The following is a 14,986-nucleotide window of genomic DNA, read 5'->3' as shown; positions in this document are numbered from 1 at the left end:
GCTGGTTTATGCAAAGGTTGTATGTAACAAATTTATTGTCCTAATGTCACAATTCATTGGCATAAAAATCCATGCCACTTTTGCATACTTTTGCATTTATGTCCAAATGTCACAATATGATAATGGATGACAAAAAAAAGTCATTCCATTAAATGTGCATCCAAACTCCCTCCACAAAGACATTTAATGCAACATCCTGTATCACCACACACTGAAAGTCCAGGCCACAACACATTAGCTTTAAACTGTCTGTGTAATCTGTCTGGATGACGCTATAGGTCACAGTGTAGTTGGATTAAACCAATATTTCTGCATAAACCCCCACGTGTCATTATATGCATGATTTTTCAGTGTCACCACATTTACATGTCACAGTAAACAGCATGTGTAGCTGTACTGCAACAAAAGACATTTTATGCAAATATATGGAGACAAAGTTTTCAGTGAAATGTGTTTGCATATCAGGGGTTTTATGCAAATGCTGAGCCAATTTATGTAGACATACAATCGGGGCTCTTTATGCAAATGTGTGGTGACCAGCATTTGATACGGCAGCCTAATGCAACAATGATATAACCTTGTGAAAGAAGCACTCTTCACAATAGCTATTTTAACTTTAGATCTTGTTATTTTAGTTGAGATCAAGATTTGAATTGTCTTTCCACCAGTGTAAAGCATAGTTCTGCTCACCCTGTAAGCAGCAAGAGTGAGAAACAAGGAGTAAAACTTAAGAACTGACTCCCGTCTGTGCTGACATTTAGGAGAGCTGCAGAGGACTTCTCGGCTGTTAAAAGCTAAGAGCTGCAGGAGGTGTCATTCTGCAGGAGGTTAGACACTCCCTGAGGCCAGTAAGTGTATAAAAGATTGAATAATAACACAACAGGAAGGATAAGAAGCAAAAGCACTTTATCAGAAGTTATCAACACCTGTCAGCGAGAGGGAAAATGTGGCTTTCAAACAGCTCAGGATTTTTGCAAAAGGTGCACAAAAGCAGATGGCTAAATGGCAGCATGAGAGAATGATCAGGTTTAAGGACACTGAAGTGAAACTTTGACTTGTCACTTCAGAAATGTGAACAGACACACAAATGAAACAGCTCTATTAGCAGCAGGAGGCAGTCAGACCTGAGGGCAGTGGTGTAGTGGTGAATGGCCTCCTGGTGTCGGCCGCTGTCTTTCAGGAAGTTGGCGTAGTTGTAGTGGACTTTGGCATTGTGAGGCAGAGTCTGGATTCCAGAGCTGAAACAAGGAGGAAAAGGAGGGAGAGGAGGCATGAAGGCAGTCTGCAGAAACAAACGATGTGCACACGTATGAGCAAAACTACTGGGAGCACAAAAAGCCTTTCAAGGGAAATCTGCAGCCCCACTGGGACTGGATTCATGTCTCTGTGGGGGCGGAGTGATTTTATCACCTGCACTGGTCTGTGATGTTAATCCTGGCTGGCACACCTTTGTGGGTAATTTTTCACCCTCACCCATGTAATAATTACTGCTGCAGTGACCTACTGTTTCTCATTGAACTCACTGGTCCTCCTGTAATTTAAATCCCACCCGAGCGACATCGCTGTCTGTTAAAGCGGATCAGGAAGAGCTGCTTGTCTTTTCACTGTTTTTCTTTCTATTTTTCTCTTCAGCTCAGCTCAGTGTCAAATCTGACTTTTGTGTGAAAACAGAGGAAGTGAAAACTGTTTTCTAATCTGATGAGACAGACAAAATGTCAACAGCAACATCTCAGCCTATTGGAAACCAGTATGATGACGGAAACAATTACAGCCATCAGCAGAGCAAGACCCCATTAAAGCTCTTCAAATGGGCTGTTTTCTCTTTTGAATCAGCTGTTAGCAGTTCCTGGTTTCAATACACCCATGGATGGATCTATCACTGGATTTCTATGGAAAAACTTAAAACCCTGATGATTCTCATGTATGGAAGCCCATAGGGGACTATATCAAAAAGATAATGTAAACTTGAAAATGAAAATGTAATTCCACAATAGCCTGAAGTGCCAATTTTCCAGGATTTCAAAGTGGATTTGTGGACTTTCATTGTAGATGGACATCAGAGGTCATGATGTCCTCTGGAAGTATAAGTCACACAGAATGATATCAGTGTGTGTTTCATGACTGTGTGTTCAGATTTGACTGAGTTCTGATTCTGAGGAGTGAGATTTTTGACTCACTTTTACTTCATGTAGTGTCTTTGCCTCCCCTTCCGCTCTCCCACACCCCCCCAGAGACACTTTGTCCTTGTCCTTCTGACTGTCCATGTCTATTACAGACTATACGCTGTAATTTCCCAATGCCATCTGAAGTGATGAGTTAAATTAGCACCGTTAACAGTTATTCTTTGTCCTAATGGGGCTTTTGCCAGTGTTTTTAACTGTGTGTGACAATGTGTGAACACACAAACATTAGTAATGCAGGCAGCAGGCAGGCTAGACAGACAACAAGCTGAGCAACATATAGGCATGATGTACGTATCACTCCATGAGGTAACAAACATGTTCACTGATTTATTTGATTGCAAAACGCACACAGACCACTAACTCCTCGCCACGGACTCTTCATATGGGGGTGTGTTGTTCAGACACAAACACATTTGGGCTGTGCGTGGAATTAATAAGATGTTTGGAAAGTGGACGCCACACTGAATCTTAATATCATGTCTGTATGAGTTCAGACTCATACTGCAGAGAACTGTGGAGCTTTCACCTCACACAGTGTCTCTGCCTCCTGAGGGCCTCTGAGTCTCAGCCTCTGGTTAAAGTGATTGTTATTACTATTTCTCCATACAAAATCAAAGGGTTTCGTCAGGTTTCGTCAAAAGCAGGGATGTCTTGGCCCTTTCAGTCCCTTAATACTGACTGATATTTATTTTAATTACGTATTTATTATTTTTTTATTTCTTACCAAATAACCCGGCCTTACAATGCAGACTACAGTAAGCCTACATTAATATAAATGATATAATTTGAATGTTTGAGTAGATCTGCTTTGAAAAAACAGAACCTGCATCACAGTTTTCTTGTGATGATTTCCGATAATGTTTTGTGTCATGTTCAACAGTATTTTTTAGAATCATATACAGGTGCACTTGTCCACTAACAGTAATGCTTCAGAGTTACAGTTACTCAACAAATGCATCTTAATTTGTAATTTCAGCTAACTTCTACTCTCACTAGAACTCCATGCAGACCTAAGAGCACGAATGTGAGCGAACTGCTATCATTTAAAGAGCTCGGACCACATTGTGTAAAATTATACACTGTAAATACAGACGGCGTTGGTGTGTCGGCCTATGCGTGTGCTCTCTGAGTCTCTCTGCTCTGCTTACCTGAAGAGGACCTCCCTCGAGAGCCAGACTTGGTTCTGCTGGACAGTCTTCCAGGAGAAGAGCACGAGCAGCAGCAGCATGGAGACGCTAAGGACAGTGGTGCCCCAGCGGCCCACCACCGAACACAGCCGACCCAGGCCGTGAGCCACCAGGATACAGTAACCCATGCTAGAAGAGCAGAGGGGGAGGAGGGGGGTGTAAGAGAGGGGGAGACAGAGGGGGCAAAAAAAAAACAACAACGAAGTTATCATGCATGATCCATGAGCTCTTCTATTCTCTGTCCTCTCAGTGTTGCTGTCGTGAATCACCACAAGCCTCTTCAAACCTGCGTGATAACGTAACGCCTTTCACCCACATCACTTCAGGTCCCATGGGTGCTCATGTTTTCACCCTGGGTGGCTGCTGTGGCTTTCAATGAAAACATAACACCTCAACCACTTTCCCAAATCCTCTGACCTGGTTCTCTCTGTCTCTCTCTCTCTCACACACACACACACACACACACACACACACACACACACACACACACACACACACACACACACACACACACACACACACACACACACACACACACACACAGTCTGTGGTGAAGTATCTTTTTCGCGTGTGCCCGATTGGCTTAAGGCAAGAGGGTTTTTTTCATTCCTTCCACACTGCTGCACAGTTTCCATGCAAGTGCAGATACACTGAAATAGTGTGCCTTGAAGGAACAACAACACAAAAAAGGGATGAGAAGACAGAGAGAAAATATCAAGGAAAGCTTAGACTCATATGACTTGGAAATGGTGATAAGGCTGGAAAAATAAGAGCAAAGATTAGAGGAGCGCTCAGTCCAGAGAGAAGCAGAGTCATGAGAGAAGGTTTGAGACAGAGAAGTGGGAAGAGGAGGGAGATATGAAGGTGTGTGTAAGCTGTTGGAAGACTGCTGGCTGCTGTAAGGCAATATCAAACAGAGAAACAGGAACGATGTGAGACCTGGGGAGGTGTCTTATCACACTGAAAGAAGCACAATGAAATTAATTTGCACGTACTTGTCAAATAATTGTTACTGGAAGCTTTAACATTAATATGAGACAGTATCTCAATGGCTGTGACTGTTAGCAGAGACTCTAGTTTGCGGTGTCGTTCCATATTCTTCACTGATTGAGCAGAGAAATGATTTCGAGAGTTGATCAACTGATATTAAATGTCAGTTCCTAGAGTTTCCTGTCCATATTCAGCTCCACTACAGCAGTTGTTAAGTCAATGTAACCTTTGTGTTTTTAACAATGTTAAACAAAGTTTACTTTGTCAGCACACGCAAAAACTACAGCTCTCATCAAAGTTTAGCAGTGAAGCAGCATGGGTACTTAAGTCACTGTGACTTGGTTTCATCCATATCCTAAAACTCAATGGTAAATGATAAATGGACTGCATTTGTATAGCGCTTTTCTACAACTCAAGTCTGCATTCATCTGTTCGCACACACATTCATACGGCAGCTGAGCCACCTGCTCATTGCGAGTGTTATCCACTCACACACCGATGGCACAGCATCGGGTTTCAGTATCTTGCCCAAGGATACTTTGGCATGTGGACTGCCAAGGCCAGGGATCAAAGCCGCGACCTTCTGATAGGTGGATGACCGCTCTACCTCCTGAGCCACAGCAAGCCTACCGCCCTCAACAACACCCTCTTCTAAAGGGCTTTTTCTACTTTCTAGTTGTAATTTCTGCTGTCTACAAACACTGACAGTGTTCAGTCCTTGCTGTACTGCTGTTATTACAGACACATCTGAAGGATTAGGAGGAGGGTGTCAGAGGACGAGCTAACGCAGGTTGACCCTTTCAGACAGACCGCATCGCGACTTTGGAGGACCACAAACTAGATACTGTGTTTTTCATTTTGTTTTCTAGGCTCCGTCTGGGCTGGCTTCTGCATTTTTGGATTCATAGAGCAGTAGAGCCTGGTTTGTCCCTCTTCATTCCTGAAAAGGTCAGCGCTGTCCCTCAAAGGTTAGCAGTGTCAGGACAGTTTGCAGTCAGACGCTGAATCTGCATGACAAAGTTCACCTAAGGTGAACTCACTTGGCTGCATCCTACAGGTCAAAGACAGAAGCTAAGAGATTTTTTTGCCCTCTGTTAATTGAATGTTATACAAACATTTCTGATGTTCTAAATAAAATTAAGTTAACCAGGTTAATCTCTTTCACCTGGGTAGGACTAAATAAAATAAGAAAAATGTCAGCCAGGTGATAAAATGTGTTACACTGGAAGCCAAACAGCTAATCCAAGGAAGAAGCAGACCTGGTAACACTAAAAATATTAGTATCTAGAGAAAAAAAGTATTGAGAAATTGTTGTTATGTTAGGTGAAATTACTAATTTCAAGAGAAAAGAGCCCCTAATTATGACTTCCAGGCCTCCTTCCCTCTCTTTTCAGCGTTTTTCATAGCATCCATTCCGATCGCTATCCATCCCTCAATTGGCAGGTAGACATTAACCAGCTCAGACCCTCCTGTCTCCCTCTGTTCTTCACTGTATAATCCTGTCAGAGCTGTGTCAGACAAACACTGTGTGCAGCCGTCAGTTCCTCTGACAGTGAGTGTTTCTGAGCCTGTTAGTATGTATTTATGTATGACTGACTGTGTTTCGTTGTGTGTCTTAGCTCCCGTCTACCTCTCCTGCAAAAGAGATCTTGATCTTAGTGAGATGAGCTAATTAAATGTTGGTGGTAACTGTAACTCCCAGGCGTTATTATCAAGCTATTTATCTATCTGGGCAGAGGCTGATTAGTCTGCGTAACATATCTTTTACTATTAGTTCATTCATTTCCAGTGTCCACAGTTAGGGTCTGTGGTGGAAGTGGTTGTCTGACACTACCAGCATTCAAAAAGTAATAATAATACATTTTATTTAAAAGCACCTTTCTAGACACTCAAGGACACTTTATAAAGATGAAACAAGTGCGGTAAAGCAACAACTAAAGCTATACACAGATAAGAGCTATAAAATTAGACAGTGTAATCAGAGGGAGAACCTCAAGCAACAAAGCGTCTACACCTGACTCGAACTGAGAATACTGCAGTTGTATGGTCAGTATCTTAATCTCTGAGAACAGTTCTTTCCAAAGTTGGTACCGTGGCACCCTGGGGTGCCCTGAAGATGGGCCAAGGGCGCTCCAATATGGTTATATTGAGTGTTCTTTCTTATGTATTTCAAACATATCAAAACAAAAATGAGGATTAAGCATCAGAATTACCATGTTGAAAGCCCTTTCAAATATGCAGCCATTCTGAAACTAATGACTGGACAGCTCACAGTTGCCTGTTGTCATAGTAACACAGGTACATAGCAGTCAAAAATAGCAACTGTCAGAGCAAAAGATGGAAAGATTTGTCATTTTGAATAGAGCTCAAAGAAACATTGATCCATCTCAGCCTTCAACGCACCTGAGCTCACCAAAAGAACTCAAGTCAGATTGGACACTGAAAACTCCTCGGCTTAGGGCCTTCCAAACACCCATCATTATCCAATCGTACTGTAAGTGTGGCTTGCTCATCCCTGGTCTTTTCTTATAACCAAGACAAGGTAAGACTTCTGGAATTTCTTCAATCTCTCCCTATCAAAAGACTGTGCACGTAACAGCAGGCTTTCCACTGAAAATGCTGCAACATTTTACTTCTGTTTCGTTTTAGTTAGGGGTTGTCATGACACAAGGTCTTATGAAGGGGTTCCAGGGATCCTTTCAAGTTTCAACAGCTGTCTAACAAGTCACTCCAAAACGTCAGGTAGGCGTTCAGCTGGTTTAAGCTCTGGTGACTATGAAGGTCACAGCATATCATTCACATTATTTTCTACTTACTAAAACAGTCCGGGAGCCCTCATCACCTTATGGAGGAATCTGCAGCCATTACATTTCAAGACTCATATATTCAGGTTTTTCCTTCTTTTTATTATCCATTTTATGTTTTTGGTTGAGTATTCCTTTTGCTTGACTCTGGTAAAAGGTAAAGTGTTTTGACAACTTGAGGAAGGCTGTCCATTGTAGCTTGTTGACCCAGATTGGTGAACTTTGGAAAAATAAAGTCTTAAGTGAAAGCCTAGACAGAAAAATGGATGCTTTGTTCAACCAACTTCTGACCTACACAGTAGCAGAGATAAGGCGGAAAGAGAGGTGAGGAGTCAAAGAAATAGTAGCACATATTGAGTACAGACTGACAACGGAGTGGACTACAGATAGAAAGCCTGAGATTTCTTTGTCAAACACAGCACATAAAAAATGCAGTCTATCTTCTACATGACAATGAAAGTGAATATAGCTGGAACACATCCACACTGTCAGGACAGATTGTATGGCAGTGCGTGCGTGTGTGCGTGTGTGCGTGTGTGTGTGTGTGTGTGTGTGTGTGTGTGTGTGTGTGTGTGTGTGTGTGTGTGTGTGTGTGTGTGTGTGTGTGTGAGTAGCTTGCACAACACTGAAAATCGACAGTGTGAGAATCAGCATTGCAGAAAATGAGATTATCCTCCACTAATTCTCTTGTGAAAAACATCCCAATCAGCTGGTAGACAAGTGCCCCCTGACACACATACCATACTACACACCTGTGTGCGCACACCCAGACGAACACACTCACTTTCACATGCATAAAGACACACACACACACACACGCACACACACACACCACATACATATAAATGTTACACACAAAAGACATGTTTGTCCTTTTCATTTTCTAAAACAATGTCCCAGCATGCCAGGCTAAAGACCAGTGAAGTGTGGAGGGCTTTTTGGGTCAGTGGTTTGGGTAAGGGTTAGGGTCAGGCAGGTTATTATGGTTAGGGGAAGTCTCCGGGGAACTACTGCCTGACAGACATGCAGTTTCAGCACTCCTGGTTCTTTGCAATTCAAATCTTCTTTTAAATCTACGTTTAAAATACACTGCTAAACATCAAGAAATTAATGCCAACTACTTCATCTCTGGAATCTGGAAAGACTGCCCAGGACACATCTGTGCAGGACTGTAAGGGTTGGCGAACCAGTGCCTTCTGCAAGTGGAGTAAGAGAGGACACTGCACACTGCGCCTGGACATCTGCAGCACAAACGGCACACTTTCTGCAATAAAATGGATGAAGTCAGTCTTCTTTTACGGACAAATAAAGACTTTCAAAGGAAGTCTGCCTCATTCTTCTATGAAACACAGCTGCCAGATGACATTGCAGACACTGTTGTGGACTGCTTACATGGATACCAACTTATCAGAGCTGACCAGGACACTTCGGCATGTGGAAACTCAAAGGGAGGAGGTACTTTTACATCAATAGCAACTGGTGCAGCGACGCAGCAAAAACATATCAACATTGCTCTAGTGCTCTGGAATCAGTTTTTATTGAGTACAGACCATATTACTCCCTAAGTGAAATCTTATCTGTCATCCCTGCAGGTGTTTACATTCCTCTGCAAGCCCCTGGCCAAGAAGAACAATACTTGCTGGCTGAGCAAGCTTCCTCCATGGAAAACTCTCAGCTAACTCAATAATACTTGTCACTGGAGATTTCAACAAGTATAATCTCTCAAATGAACTTCTAAGCTATAAACAGCTGGTAATGTGTGCCACATGCAATGGTAACACTGGACTACTTTTACTGCATAACAAAAATGGTCCCAACATACACACAGCAACTGAAGAGGGCTAAACCATTCAGGAATACAGGAAGGTGACGGACTGTAGAAGCAACTGACATGCTCCAGGACCGCACTGGCTGGCAGTTGCTGACAGGTCCTGAGGACAACAACAATGTATTTGCTGACACTGTATGCATACTGTATATATTGACTTCTGTGAGCAGATCTGCCTCCCAACCAAAGTTATCATAAGATACAATACCCACAAGCCCTGGTTCACCAGACCACTCAGAGAACTGAGGAGGCTAGACAGAACCCCAAGAAGACCAGAAACTGGCCAAGGAGTAATACAAAGCCAGGAAGAAGCGTGATTCAAGCGCCAACGACCCTGCAGCCATCTTTAATTAACCTTGTCTTTGCTGTTGTTAATTAGTTGTATATAAACATATTTTCCAGGAGACAGGTCTGCTGGAAAACACTCGGGACAATCACAGATCACAATAAGCTGGAGACACCCAGCACCTATGTCAGAGCTCTGTACATGGACTTCAGTTCAGCCTTTAACACTCCCTGACCGTCTGCACACCAAGCTGATACAGCTGCAGGTACCTCATCCTATCTGAAAGTGGATTACAGACTTCCTGACCAACAGGAAGCAAGAGGTGCTGCTTGGCAGCCAACTGTCTACGCCCCCCCTCACCTATTTGATGACATTTTGGTCCTAGGCCTCATCGAGGACAATGATGAGGCCTACGGGAACACTGTGCCGCAGTTGGCGGCATGGGGTTCAGATAATAACCTGGAGCTCAACATCAGCAAGATGGAGTAGATGGTCATGGATTGCCCATCTTCATATCCACCACTACTCATCAATAACACAGGTGCACAGGTGGCAGAGTCGGTTCAGTTTCTCATCAGCAACCTGAAATGTGAGACACACTCATCTCATGTTATCAGGCCAGAGGGTGTTCTTCCTCTGGCTGCTCTGGAAGATGAACATCTCCCTAGAAGTTCTACAGAGTCGCCATCAAGAGTGTCCTCAGCTCATCCATAACTGAATGGTACCCTGCTTCCTGTGCACACACCAAACACAGATGGAATGCATCATGCAAACAGCCAGGCAGCTCACAGGACAGGATCAAGTGCCTGTGAGTGTCAGCATGATGCCAGAGCCAGGCACACAGCTCACTTGTGAGTGTGTGTGTAAGTGTCCACTTTGAGTTTTAAACCATAGGACAGAAGACTACTTCTTCCATTACTTTTGCTTGTTGACTGGTCATATACAGAATGGTCAGTTATGAAGTCATAATACAATGCAGCAAGACCACAAAGTGCATTAGTTCAAGCTTGTGGACCTAATGCAGCAATCAGGAATAATGAGCTCTCAAACTATATGTATGCATGTAAAGCATGATAATGTAGCTCCAAAATATACTGTTACCACAACATAAGAGCTAAGAAGAAAGAAAACAAAATGAACAATTTTCTTGGAATTACCGTAGCCTGAATATTCCAAAAATATTCAACCACAACTCAAAGATCTTGTATCATAAAGCTGAGGTTGAATGAATGAATTAATGCTACCATTTATACATAGCCATGAAATAAAACCTTTCAACCCTTATTTTTCCAGTGGAATGCTATAATCCATAGCATATTTAACTTTAAATATTTATTCACTGAACCTGACACAGTGAACATAAGGCATAGGATAATAGAATGCATCACACGTTAAATATATCTTTAATTTTTGCTCCACATTCAAATATACTGCAGTAACTGCAAAACAACCTTTAATAATACTGTACTTCATCAAGACAGCAAGCTTAATCTAACTAAGTAATATTAACTGCTTATTAGGCATATCAGACTTATGGGGCATTGGGCTTAGACATACTAATTTCAAACTTTCTAAGAAATGACATGACAATGTAACTCAGTATTAGAGACAACATGAAAGGAGACACTGACAAACCTTTACTATGCTGGGATGCTGTACCTAATACAGTGACAACTCAATTTTACCGTTTTTACCTTTTACATAAATGTTTTGATACACCTCTATCAGCATTACATGGGGAGTACATGGAGAGGTCCAGGGTGGAGACATATGGGAAGCATGTTGATTTGTGACTCATATTTGAAATTATGTATTGGATATAAAAAAAAATATGTACTGGATCTTGGGGCTGCACGGCGGCGCAGCAGGTAGTGCGCGTTCCTCACAGCAACAAGGTTGCCAGTTTGATTCCCGGGTTGGGCCTTTCTGTGTGAAGTTTGCATGTTCTTCCCGTGCATGCGTGGGTTCTCTCCGGGCACTCCAGGCCAAACACATGCTCATTAAGTTAATTGGTGACTTTAAAATTGCCCCTGGGTGTGAGTGTGAATGGTTTGTGCCCCGCGATTGACTGGCGACCGGTCCAGGGTGTACCCCACCTCTTCCCCGTCGATGGCTGGGATAGCACCCCCCGCAACCCCGAAAGGGATACGTGGTATAGAAAATGGATGGATGACCTGGATCTTATTGAACAGCATTTTTGTTTTATAGCCAAGTTTCAAATCTTAGGGGAGTAAATTTTTGAAGCATTTTGAGTGGCATCTCACCTTAAAACATGAAATCATACTCAGCGACCTGCCTGCATCTGAGGAACCACACACGGTTGCTCCTCATTAGTAAAACAGTATCCTTCTTGCTGACCTGTAGCTCTACCTTTAATAAATAAAACACCTTGCTCTCAGGAACATCCTGTCTCTGTCAGTGATGTAATCTGACATTCCTGGTTCTTGGAAGAAAAACAAAAAGGTAAGCTAGTGTAACATTAGCAAGTGATGCGTTACTTTCAGATGGCGATCTTTTCTATTGCTGTTGGACGGAATGAGCTGTCGGAAAAAGAAATATCCAGAAATATCACTATCATCCAACATTTTAACTTCTCGTTAAAAACTAAACTCACACAATGTCAGTACTTTAGTGAACAATTGAGTGATTCAGTTTCTGATCGGTGCTCTGCTCCCCAGCTCAGTAGCTGACAAGCAGGAACACAGAGACAGTGGTACCAGCTAGAGTTCGGGAAAAACAATTGTATTTACTGAGGAGAGGAGACATATCAGTTATATCACTGTGGAGCAGAGCAACATGGACAGTGTGTGTGAACAAGTAAACACGGCCTTCTCCATTAACCTTGTGATACACGAGAAAAACACATGTAACCATAGTAACTGTACACAACAACGATGGTGACTGTAGCCTCAAATTGCGTCAAAGCATGACCCTAAAATGACACTAAAACTAACAAAAACCAAATTGCTAACTAAAACTAAGAAGAAAACAAAATCAAAATCAGGTGCCAACACCAAACACTGCTGCAGTGATGCTGGAGAATATAATGTTATCATTATGGACAGCAGATTCAGGCTGTAAGAACAGAACATGATGGTTCAGACCTGGATGTCCTACATCCAAATTAATTCCTTTCATCTGTTGAATAACCACAGGTCTCTCTGAGAGCTACAAGGAGTCCATCTTTTCTAAACTGGCAGCATTGCACTGTTTTCAGAACTGAGCTGCCTGTTGACAAAGAAATGCAGAAGCGCTTCACATCCTTGAAAAGGGATTTTGTTGATATGGGTTTACTTTAGCTACTTTCGGGACTGAAGGGATGTAATTCTGGAGATTAAGTGTTTATCAGGTGTGCAGGCTTGTGACGAAATAAGCATAAATTTCAGCTGAGGGTTGTGGTTGACTTCAGACGTGTAGTGCAGTAAAGGACAGGGTGTTAGGGAATCAATGCAGCGAGCAGAACAGTCAGCAGAACAGGTCATGTGTGAATGTCTGGTGTCTGATGGCTGGATTTAAGGACAACTGACAGAGTGTGTGTGGGGGTGTATTGTGGGAGTGACAGTATCACGCTCTTCACTGAACCACGACAGCAGTCAACTGTGAAGTGTCTTTCTGCCTCCAGTGAAACATTTCCTCTGATCTGAGTTGTGTTGTTTTTGCAGTTACAGTAAATGTTTTCTCTTACAGCGTGAACTTTCCTCTTTATTCTACTGTCTCAGGGCTGCTCAGCTGAAGCAGCAATGCCACTGACACACCGTCACCACAGGAACACAAAGGCAAGGTCAGGAGCCAATATCACTGTTCTGTTCACACAGGCATTAAGGACGCTGTCATAATCTGCTGTCTTCTGTGTCTACTAATACACAGTTGATAGAGCACAGTTGGGCTCATCCTGCTTCGGTGTGTTGTGCCGTGTTGTTTCAGGGCTGACTGGGTGCTTATAGGTCTGTAGTGGGTGTTATTAATGCCCCCCCACTTTCACCCTTCTCCCCTGGAAAGGGTTTGGAAGCCTGTCTGAATGGAAATCGCTGCTAATCCTGCTGCTGGCCTCTGCAGACAACGCCACTGCTGTAAGAGAAACTCCCCCGTCCAACTGAGGAGGGAGCACATGAACAGAATTAATAGACGGAGGCAGAGAGATAGGGAGGTAAAGGACGGTTAGAGGATAGGAGGGAAGTGAGAAAAGTGAGAAAGGATGAAGAAATATTTCTCCTATTAATTTCTTCTTCCTTGTCCAATTCTTGTTTTACAAAATATTCAATGATACAACCCAGCTTGAGCAGCAGATGATAACATCTGGTTGTTGTTTTTTTATCTAAATACACAGCCTCCCGCTGGTACGTCGCTGACTGTCTGCAGTTCACTGTCTGTGTTTTCATGGAGGGTTTTCTTTTATTCAATAATCAGATTATATCCAAATTAGACTAAAAAAGTAAAACTGACCTTGTTTATTACTTAGCATTAAAGTGAAGAGCTGGTGTTAGCATTGTTAGCTAGTTCCTGTTAGCTTGAGCGACCACAGAGAAAGTCTGTTATTTTGCTCTGTGTGGGGTTGTGTCTTTGTCTGAGGAACATTTTCAGAGTTAAAACGCAACAGAGGGAACTCTGAAACAACCAGCTGATGCTAAGAGTGCCTCACTTCACACCCAGAAATAATCCAAGCTCCCAGTGCAGTCTACGTAGCTAGTGAGCTAGGTGGGTAATGTGCCCAGCTTTGGGTGGCACGGTGGACAGTAATACTGTCGCCTCACAGCTAGAAGGTCCCGGTTCGAATCCCGCTGTGGCGCTGGTGGCATGTCCTCCACCATGCCTTCAGTGCCTGCTGCTTGAGGAAAAAGGGGCCTTTCTGTGTGGAGTAAAAACATGCAAAACATGCAAGAAGATCACCACCTTTTGGTGACCAATGGTGATGAAAAGGATGGGTCCCTGGGCACCGCTGTCGGCTGGCAGCCCACCGATCCTGGTCTGCCGCGGAGGAACGACAGACCAAGATGGGTCAAATGCGGAGAATCAATTTCACAAGTGTGCATGATAGTGTGTGCATGTAATGTTGTGATACATAAAGTACAGTTTCTTCTTCTTCTTCTTCTTCTTTGTTAAAGTATACACAAATAGTGGCTAGTTTCTGCATCTGTGACTAAATAATGTTTCTTCACAGCAGCCTCTGCTTTCAGTCTGGAACAAAGTGGTGGACTGACTGACAGACAGACATCATCGAGCCATGACAGTGAATTAAAAATAACTTCATGGCGTATGATGTGACAGAAAATGCTGCTGGGACAACATCCACTATGATGTATAAAAGCCTTTTGAAATATAAAATGTACTGTGTATATTGAAATGAAATTGAATTCCAATAAAACTCAACAAAACAAATTATGAAATTAAGAATTCATAATGAGTTGAGTTTTTATCATTTCTAAATTTATTTCACATATGGCTGCTTCATTTTGTCTTTTTTACAGTATATATGTATATATATATGTAATATATATGTAATGACTTAATTCATAGTAATGTAGTTAGTTAATATTGCACACACATTTTAACTGTAATATGCAAATGTAGTTTTACAGTATTTTTTATTTATTTTTTGGTGTGTTATGTTTTTATTGGATAGCTGACGGGGAACAGATGACAGCAAACAAGGAAGGAGAAAATGACATCAACAAATGTCCCCAGGTGGATGTGAACCTGGCATATTGCCT

General features: G+C 42.5%; 1 protein-coding gene across 1 annotated transcript in view; it reads right to left on the bottom strand.

Annotated features, from left to right (window-relative positions):
- The window catches only part of tmtc1 (transmembrane O-mannosyltransferase targeting cadherins 1), a 138,797-nt gene that overhangs the window by 24,181 nt on the left and 99,630 nt on the right, over positions 1-14,986 (bottom strand). Inside the window, exons 9-10 of the mRNA XM_070992513.1 lie at positions 3,332-3,499; positions 1,125-1,238 (exon numbers count right to left, since the gene is read on the bottom strand). Of these exons, the coding sequence (XP_070848614.1) occupies positions 1,125-1,238; positions 3,332-3,499 (282 nt within the window). The remainder of the gene's footprint in view (positions 1-1,124; positions 1,239-3,331; positions 3,500-14,986) is intronic.

The sequence above is a fragment of the Chaetodon trifascialis genome, chromosome 22 (genome assembly GCF_039877785.1).
Source record: "Chaetodon trifascialis isolate fChaTrf1 chromosome 22, fChaTrf1.hap1, whole genome shotgun sequence".
Lineage (NCBI taxonomy): Eukaryota > Metazoa > Chordata > Actinopteri > Chaetodontiformes > Chaetodontidae > Chaetodon > Chaetodon trifascialis.
Note: the sequence above shows the minus strand (reverse complement) of the source record. Positions and strands in the feature narration are given on the sequence as shown.